The 9896-nt window shown below is 42.3% G+C and overlaps 1 protein-coding gene across 1 annotated transcript; it reads right to left on the reverse strand.

Annotated features, from left to right (window-relative positions):
• Positions 1–801: 801 nt before the first annotated feature.
• LOC135102476 (uncharacterized WD repeat-containing protein alr3466-like) lies at positions 802–5716 on the reverse strand. The gene is made up of 7 exons (XM_064007792.1): positions 5653–5716; positions 5325–5440; positions 4151–4240; positions 3888–4027; positions 3030–3294; positions 2820–2907; positions 802–1991 (listed from the first exon to the last, which is right to left on the reverse strand). Exons 1-7 carry the CDS (start codon positions 5714–5716, stop codon positions 1531–1533), a joined length of 1224 nt encoding a protein of 407 aa, XP_063863862.1. The 3' UTR covers positions 802–1530.
• Positions 5717–9896: the final 4180 nt, after the last annotated feature.

The raw sequence follows: 9896 nt of genomic DNA on the forward strand, positions 1-9896 counted from the left end.
GCCTTGGCGTGGCTAGGAGGTCCCTTGGTCTCGATGTGGTGCGAGACGTGGTGTGTGACCGGCTTGCTGGCTGAGTACGGCTGCGTCAGCGTAGGGAAGGACTTCAGCAGGGAGGAGAACTGGTGGTCTGCCTTGAGGAGGGAGATCTGTGTGCTATCACCATGAGTGATCTGTCCCTTTGTTGTGACTGAGGTGAGAGGATCGAGCAGCTTCCGACCCTTGATGTCCACTAGGAGACCGAAGTGTCGGAGGAAGTCAGCACCTAGAATTGGTTGCGTGACAGCTGCTACGTAGAACGTCCACTCGAAGGTACGGCGGAGGTTCAGGTGAAGTTGCAAGGTGCGTCGCGTGTACACAGGAATCTCCGTACCATTGGCGGCGTGAAGGTGAAGGAGGGGAGGCAACGTCCTGTCTACACCAGGGGCAGGGAGAATACTGACGTCTGCACCAGAGTCGATGAGGAACTTGGTCCGGGAGAGAGGGTCATACAACTTCAGTAGCGCAGACGAGGTGTCGCGAACACTATGCACCGCTAGTGCTCGCTGTTGGGGTTTAAAGACTTGGCGAAGGTACAGGGAGCCTTACAATTTCTTGCGTCTTTCCCGAACTCTTCATGGTAGTAGCAGAAACTAGAAGTCTCCGGCGTCTTACTCTTTGAATGCTGGCGGCGCCAGAAGTGGTGTCTGGAGGAAGAATGCGAACGTGAGCATGAGCGTTCTCTGACCTCTCTCCGAAGATCTCTCACTTCAAGTCTAAGCTGTGAGACGAGCTCAACAAGTTGCTTGGTACTGTCTTCTGCTGAGATGGAGGCTACTGCAGCTGGTTGACCTTGTGGAAGGGTAGCCATGAATTCATCGGCGAGAGTGGCAAGCTCGTCTACTGAGAGCTTGTTCTTGACAGTGAAGAGGCAGCGTTGAGTGTCAGGAGGCAGGCGTTGGTAGAACAGCTGTAAGAAGAGTTCCTTGTCGAAGGAGGTGTACTTGTTGCCAAGCAGCTTCTTCATGCGGCGAAGAAGGTCTGTGGGCTTTTCACCACCAAATTCTTCTTTTGACAGAAGCTCCTGGAGGCGCCCCGACACTGTAGATTGTAGGCGTTGCAGAACAGCAGCTTTGAGGTCTTCATAGGGCGAAGCAGAAGTGCTGGCAGCACTGACGATATCAGCAACTTGTGAAATGAACGTCAGCTGGTAGTACTGTAGAGGCCTTCACGAACTTGGTTAGACTTACTGTTATCTTGGAAGCCTTGAAGTTACATTCCAGGATGGAGAACCACGTGGAAGGGTCCTGGCTGATGAACGGAGGATCACTGAAGGCTACGGAGTCGACGTCATCAGGCATTGTGCTGAGTGGACCACCACGTGACTGTGTAAAGTACACTACAGGCGCCGGAAAGTCCGGGAGCCACAGCGGTGAGGAGTGAAGGCGTGAGGCGCCGGTGTGACCGGGTGCCACAGCGGTGAGAGATGCCGAATTGGGGCAATGTCACTTCACTCACCACTGAACGAACTGTACGTTATCCTTGGCACTGTACTCACCACTGAACGAACTGTACGTTATCCTTGGCACCGCACTGTAAGTAATCCACGGATGACAGTGTTAATCCTGGGCGATGGACCGTAGGTAATCCCCAATGAAGAGCTGTAGATGGAGGCGGGACGAGGCCAGTGGGAGGGCTCCAGGTAACAGCAGGAAACTGGAGGGGCCGGCAGAAGTTACGTGGAGGAGCGTCCGCGACTGGGAGAGACTGCTGGCCAGTGGCGAGGGCCAGCTGAAGAGTGCCGCGGGGGGGGGGGGGCGCCGTGAGGGCGGCTGGGTGGTGGGGGGCGGCATACGGGCAGCTGGGGGCGGCGGCCGGCGGGGTGGCGGCCGGGGTCTGCTGCTGGAGGCGGCGACACCGGCGAAGGGGCAGCTGCCAGAAGATTCGCCCGTAGCCGACCGCGTCGCCTTGGCCAGGTGGTTGGAGGATAGCAGCAGGGTGGACTTGGCTGCTCACTCCGGAAAAAAAACAACGGGGTCACCAATTATAGCAAAGGTGAGGTGCTACTTGGCCGCCCGGAAGTTGCTCAAGCGAGGAGTGTAGGCTCCCAACCATGACTCTTGGTCATAGCAGTGTTTAGTCCTTGAAGGGTAACAATTTCCAGTGTCATAACAGTGTAGCTCTGGCAAAGGAAATTTAGCCTGGGTATTCTCTCTCTGTTTTATTCAGCAAAAACATGAACAATATATACAAAAATTACTTTACATGATAAATGATATACACAAAATTATGGAAAAAGAGAGTGTATGTGTGTGTGTATGTCTGTGTGAAGAAAGGAGTAATATGATGTATTGAGAAGATGTGTAACACATGTGTCAAAGAGCGTGCACAGAATGTGTACAAGTAAGAGATATGTATAAAGTGAGGAAAGAAGAGATGAAAGACAAAAGCCTGTGCAGTAGAGAGAGTGAAAACGGAAGGGTGATAATATAACAGAAAATGGAGTGCTAGGAGTGGTGACTTGTGTCCCGCTACACTTCTTCCTGGAGCAATCCATAAGGGAAGGTCACAGCAGGAGAGACTTCAGATCTCAGTATTTTAGATCTCCCCTATTTCTTGTTCAACCACTAATACTGATAATAATATCTTTAGTAAATTCTAAACTTCTTTGTGTGTGTGTGTGTGTGTGTGTGTGTGTGTGTGTGTGTGTGTGTGTGTGTGTGTGTGTGTGTGTGTGTGTGTGTGTGTGTGTGTGTGTGTGTGTGTGTGTGTGTGTAGATGATCATAAAAATAATATTTTGTGATTATGCAGACTCACAAAGCCCTATGGTATACTGCATTACCTGAATGACCTTCAAGCTTCTGCACAATTTCTTTGGTTTGCAGGTTCCATATATAGATATAGTTGTCTTCTGAACCAGAAACAATCCACTGAAACAGAAAAGATACCACTAGTTTTCTTATGTGGTGCTTAGAAATACTGTCACACAAGAGCATATCTAAAGATGTGGTGTACAAATTATACTTTACAAGTTAAACACTGTAGCACTCACCTTTCCTCCAGTCACTAACACTGTAGCACTCACCTTTCCTCCAGTCACTGAGAAATTTGCAAAGATACAATATTTCTCATTTTTATGGCCAGTGTAAGTTTTCAAGCATTTTCCTTTACTGTAATCCCATAACTTTAGGGTGTTGTCAAGAGTAGCAGCAAGAATATATTTGCCATTAGGAGAGAATTTCACAAAGGATACTGGAGGATTGTCATCATCTATTAGAGTTTTTAGACACTGGCCAGAGGTGGTGTCCCAAATTCGACTGAAAAAGAAATAGATACAATTGTAGACAAAGTTATCTGAAGTAAGGCAAGTAACTAATATTCACGTCCCTCTGATCTCTACAATAATGAATAATAAAACAACAATAACAATGATCCTCAGTAAATGAGGTGGTTGCTAAGACGAAGCAACCACATGTACAATCACACACCACAAGCATTAATTAATGTCTTTGCCTCTAAGGATGTGGACCATGGAAAAGGGCCAACTATCATCAAGGATAAGTTGCACTAAAAGCTTCCCTTCTTGCTCTAACTCTCTCTTACCACCAGCTCCCCCCATAAAAAGGGGGGGAGGGGAGGAGTTGGGAGGAATCTGGTGCATCCACTGACCTGTTCAAAGATGTAGGTTGTCTACTACACAAGCCTGCTACAACAGACCCAAAATGATTCATGTCATGTCACTAAATATACTGGAGAGAGAGAGAGAGAGAGAGAGAGAGAGAGAGAGAGAGAGAGAGAGAGAGAGAGAGAGAGAGAGAGAGAGAGAGAGAGAGAGAGAGAGAGAGAGAGAGAGAGAGAGAGAGAGAGAGAGAGAGAGACACCATAAATCTTTAATATGGAAGCAACATACCATAAACCGTCATAGCTGCTGGACACTATTAGGGTTCCATCCCGATTGAAGTTAACAGCACTGACTGGATCAGAATGTGCAGGTAGGGTTTTCAGACATTTGCCTGTCTTGACATCCCATATTCGTACACTCTCATCAAACTGAAATATTTCATACAGTTGTAACGTGATACTTTCTACAACTGGATCATACAACAATATACAATATCCAATTTTTCTTAATTATTTACAATAACATATTCAAGCTTAAATCTTGATACTTACAGAGCCTGAAACAATGAGATTTGACTGGGGATTGAAGTTGCAACAGAACACATAATTACTGTGTCCTTTCAGTGTTTTTACACATTTTCCCTGTAAATAAATAAAGTAATAATGAATGTAAATAACATATTACCTGCAAAAGATATGCAGGAAAATTTCTCTTAATTTTATCACAATATATAAAAAAGATTATGGCCACTGCAGAATCTAAAATTTGATGTGGTATGTTTGAAGAGTTAACATTTGGTAGATTTTACAGATTTCTAGGAACATTTATCTGAGTAGGAAAGGAAAGCCCTCAAATATAAGGAAATTATTAGATGAGGGAGGAGAAAAGGACACAGATCTGAAACTCAACTATCAGATGGCTGGATGAGAAAATCATATTTAGCAGTAATTACTGGAAAGAATGCCTGTAGATTAATGGAGAGAACAATGTTTGGCAAGTTGGAGAAATAAGAAAAGAACATCAATGATTAGAACAAAACTAAGTTGAAGATATCTTGATTATACCTATAAGAAAAAAGTGAATATGAATATGAAATGTCATGTGTCAAACAGATAAAAGATAGACAACATACTGATGAAATGGCAACCAAATAATAGTGACAGAAGAAATGGCAGGAAGAGAACTAGACGGAGAACTTATATGTTTTGTTAGGGTAGCATGAAATTGACAGGCAGCAGACAGAGATGGTCCTGCAGCAGAGGCATACAGACTACTGCTGCTGCTGCTGATGATGATGATGATGACTATGAATATCATGATGAAGTAAGAAATAAGAGCAGTACAAAGGTGAAGAGCACATGGAACATGAACTACTGTCGGTCTACATGTACTAGTTCACTGCATGATGCAAGACTCTTCTAATAGGAGATGGACATAATGTTAAGTCAGATACCATGTTATGCCTTAGGATGCCTTGGCAAAGTAGTGCACAAAATGAAAGGAGACAAATTTTTTCCACACTGCCTGATAATTCAACTCTGGGCCTTTTGATTAGGTTTCCTAACATTCAATTTGCAGTAACCTTTGGACCCATAACGTTGTTTACTTATATCACAGTGCACCCTGTAGAGCTCCTCCCTCAAACTACAGGTTTATTCTCAAGCACTATATCAGAAAAATTCTTGAGGGTCAGTTTGTAATGTTAGTACAAGTAAAACAACTTACATTATTCCTAGAGGATATATCTGAGAACCTTTTGTAAAAAATGACCTCAACATTAACAAAATCTAAGGCAAGTGTCACTACTAAGATGAGCATGCACTCCTCATCTATGTCCTCTCCTAATGAGAATGAGACACATAAGATAAAAAAAAAACATTGGCTACATCATATGTGGACCTGCTATTCAATTCAGAAGTTATTCCTCACATAAATAATTTTCTTCCTTTCCTACCACAATAAACTGAATACAAAAATAACAGATGAATTCTGTGCTGCTTTATTTTTTTTGTGGTAAAAAAAAAAAAAAAAAAAAAACTTGGTGGCTTATCACTGGTCTGGGAATGCTTGTAGGTGTGACAGTGAAAGTGAGTGGGTGCAAGACTTCTGCCCTCCATGAGGCTGCCACATTGGCAGATATATATGGCTGTAAAAAAAAAAAAAAAAAAAAAAAAAAAAAAAAAAAAAAAAAAAAAAAAAAACTGAGATTTGTAATACTTACTGATGCAAGTTCCTAAATCTTGAGTGTCTTGTCATCTGAGGCTGAAACAAGCAACCGACTGTCATGTGACCAAGCCACATCACTGATGCCTAGTTTGTGCCCAGAGAGTGTTTTTTCAAATTTTCCATCATATGCACCCCATATTTTGATCACTTTGTCAGCAGCTGTTGAAGGATAGTTATTTTAATACACAGTAAATTCTGTCTTTCATCATGCTTAAAATTCCAAGCAATTAATTACATACGATATGCTTACTGGGTAATAAATCAGTAAGAACCCTGTCTATGATACAAGATATTAATTTCTGAGGATATGATTGTTCACTTTTGTAAATAGGTTTTTACAGCAAACAAACATACTTACATGAACTTGCTAACCAATCTCCTGTTGGACTGAACTTCACTGATGATATAGCTTTAGAATGGCCTGAGAGTGTGTACTTGAGCATATAATTTGGTTTCTGAAATATTTCATAAGTATTGTAAGGTGATTTAGGTAATAAGAAAACTATCATGAACAGCAGGGAAGAGAGAGAGAGATAGAGAGAGAGAGAGAGAGAGAGAGAGAGAGAGAGAGAGAGAGAGAGAGAGAGAGAGAGAGAGAGAGAGAGAGAGAGAGAGAGAGATTTAACCCTCCCATCACCTCACTGCTAATGTCTTCTAAACAAGATACATATAGGATACCTTGCATATCTTTCCTTCAAAAATGATACAGTGTATAATGTGTGGCATACTGGATTCTATACTTCTTATTTCTAATGATTTCTCCCATTCAAAATAGTCATGAAATCACTTATCCTATATGTTAACTGAGTGTTAATTTACAATGGAAGAATACGTGGTTTTCTTCTTACTAGAGTGTGACTTGCAGGCTTCGTGCTAGATGAATTGTCATTTGACCTCTGTTCTTCAGTCATGGTGGATGCAGTTACTTATTAATTCTCTCGTTATGCACAGGCCCTGTAAAAAGAATGAGAAATTAAACTCTTAGCATAACTAATAGTAGTAACAATAGTATGTCAGTACAGAAGTAGTAGCAGTAATAGTCATAATATTATATTAGTACAAAAATAGTAGTAATAGTAGTAGTAGTAGTAGCTGCAGTAATAAGTGGGGGTGCTAGTAACAACAACAACAACAACAACAACAACAACAACAACAACAACAGCAGCAGCAGCAGCAGCAGCAGCAGCAGCAGCAGCAGCAGCAGCAGCAGCAGCAGCAGCAGCAGCAGCAACAACAGCAGCAGCAGCAACAACTACAGTATAGAAGTAGTAGTTTAAATAGTAGTGATTTTGGGTGCAGAAGTAGAAGAGAAAAGAATGGTCTGTGTCATCTCTTTTAGATGAGCCTGTCAGTAGAGGTAAATGCATCAGCTCTTTTCCCTTTCTAGGGGTTAGTACAGTCAAAATCATGAAAGTGATGTCACATTTCCTTTAGCAAGGGAGCAGTTGAATCAAGTTGATAGTGCACATGTATGTTTATGTTGAGCTAACACTGGGAGGCAGTAAACATCTGCCTGACATTAGGTTTAAATAGGTTAATCTGGAAATGTCTTTAGGTACTTGACTATTGGAAGAATGAGTGTATCAGTTAGAAGGGAAGTTGTAGAACTTCAGATACAGCAGATACAGAGTGAGAAATGCACTGGATTCGACAATTTCCATTAAGAGAGCTTTACATGCTAATTTAGGAACTGCACTATATAATTATACTAACTAATAATGTCTTGGTATAAGACATTTAACCATTGCAAATGTCTACTTATGAAACACCGAACTTGTTTTCCAAACTCTGCTTATGACATACAACTCAGTCTACTTGTAGACTGGCATGCCAGCAGATCTGGATTGCCCTTAATCTATGATTGGTTGATAGTTCTACTACAACTGTATGGGATAGCCAACCAGGTAAGGATAGGTCAACCATCATATGAGTTTAACATTTTTTGAGATTAGCAGGATGTAGCTCACTCTGAACCTGATTTTTTCATCACTTTTAGTTTAAAGACTTGGACACTAATAAAGTGATGATGAACTGCAGTCTCTACACTAACAAATTCTGTGAAAAAATGTTCTGGTTAAAAATGTGCTGAGTTACTCACATGTAAAATTAGATCAAGATCAGTTTGGGAATAAGTTAAGACATTTGAATGAGTTAAATTTCAGTTTTAAAACTTATTATGGGCAGGGTTTAGGGTAACTTTGTTATGTATAATTATACTTGCAGTAAATGTGAATAATCCCATACTTGATCTATAACCTAAAGAAAAAAAGTCAAATTCTGGCCCATTCTTACTTATACTGTTCATCATTTACTGTGCTGGTATTTGATTGGGCGTCACCAGGATTGGTTAACCCTATCCTCACCCATAAATATGTCAGTGATGGAAACACTATCCTTCATTCATGCATAATTTTGCCAATTACTTGTTCCTAGCTCCCGGTCCTATAATAACAGACTTCGTAGTACTTGGTAATACTGCCTGATAAGAATGAGATTCTTAGCAGTAATACAAGCATTCTGCTGATTCCTGGTTTGAAGGTCTTTTTTTTTTGTACTATAAGGTACCTTACACACTTTACACTGTCTAACTTGGTGCGGCTTCATGTGCATCTATTGCATCACTTATATCCTGCACCAAACATAACATTCCCCAAGTGTAAAAGGGAGGTATCAGAGTGAGAACTAGCATTGCGAGGAACATATGTGAGTTCTATAATTGTTCTTCCCTCATACGTCTTTTTTTCACATGGTTATGCTAAATGAAATAAATTTTTAGTGCATGAACTTTCACCTGTGGGCTAAAGCAAGAAGTGCACACAGACTCCTGAACCTCACCACTCCTCCACCCACAACACCACAACAAACACTGCCATGTGGGCCGCGGTTCTACCACAATAATCTCAAATACATAAATAAGGAAAGGTAACAGCCGCGTATTATTTTGCGATAGTGGCTGATAAAAGTACTGTTGTTCCCGCTTGATTTTATTAATTTCCCTCTAATTTTTTGTGCATTTAAGAGAGTTAGTAGTTGGGGAGTGTTTGGCGCCCATTCAGATAATTCGAACCTTGTGTGACGTCAAGACGGCTATGATGTTGTGAGGCTCATGGGGTGCAGACGCTCCTCACGGTGCTCCTCAGGGCCAGGCGGGGCTGCTCCTAGGCGTCTGGATTTATGTTTGATGCATCTTTACGTCTCGAAATACATCAGTTTTGGGAAAGAAGGTGAATAAACTGTGTCCATGAGTGAATATGAGCGATTGGGACAGGTTGCGTGGTCATGTGACCGTCTTGATCTTGATCTTGATGGTACAGGTGGCACAGGATCACTCCTGAGCCAGGCCTTTGGATCGGCAACTCCTGTAGAAAGGGGAAAAAAAAAAAAAAAAGAGAAACGAACAGCATCCTCTATCCTAATTGTTCATACACCTGGCACGCCACATTCTCTCCAGAAACTCTTTCACCGCCTCAATCATCCTTTCATTGGCCTCTCTACACAGTCCCAGCAACAACACCATCCATTCCTTTCCTGTCTTCTCCACTCTTTCATTCCTATCATGCCCTAACTCAGTCAGTATCACTTGCATCATCTCATTCCTGTCTCTGGCATACTGCACACACTCCAGCACCACATGTTCCACCGTCTCATCCTCTCCCATGTCACACATCTGGCACACTGCTGCGGGACTCAGACCACCTGTAACTCCTTGCATTCACATCCATACACTGTGCCCTCGCTCGGAAGAGAAGATCACCGCCCAGGCTTCCATCATACCACCTTTCATACCTCGGGGCCTCTTTCTCCTTGTACCATTCCAGGGTCTTCTTTCTTTCCATCTCATTCTTCCGTTCATTCAGTCCCACACATTTCACTTCTTTGTCTATCTCATTCTTCCATTTTCTCACATCCCATTCGGCTCCCACTCTTCCTCCTCTTGTTACCACCCATTCACGCTCATTTTGATTCCTACCAGCCATTCTTATCGCCCACACAACTTGCAATCCATTCCTGTCTGTCATTCTCATGCATCTCTTCCTCCATTTGCTTCCACTTTCATTCCACAGGTACACC

The sequence above is a fragment of the Scylla paramamosain genome, chromosome 7 (genome assembly GCF_035594125.1).
Source record: "Scylla paramamosain isolate STU-SP2022 chromosome 7, ASM3559412v1, whole genome shotgun sequence".
NCBI classification, from domain to species: Eukaryota; Metazoa; Arthropoda; class Malacostraca; order Decapoda; family Portunidae; genus Scylla; species Scylla paramamosain.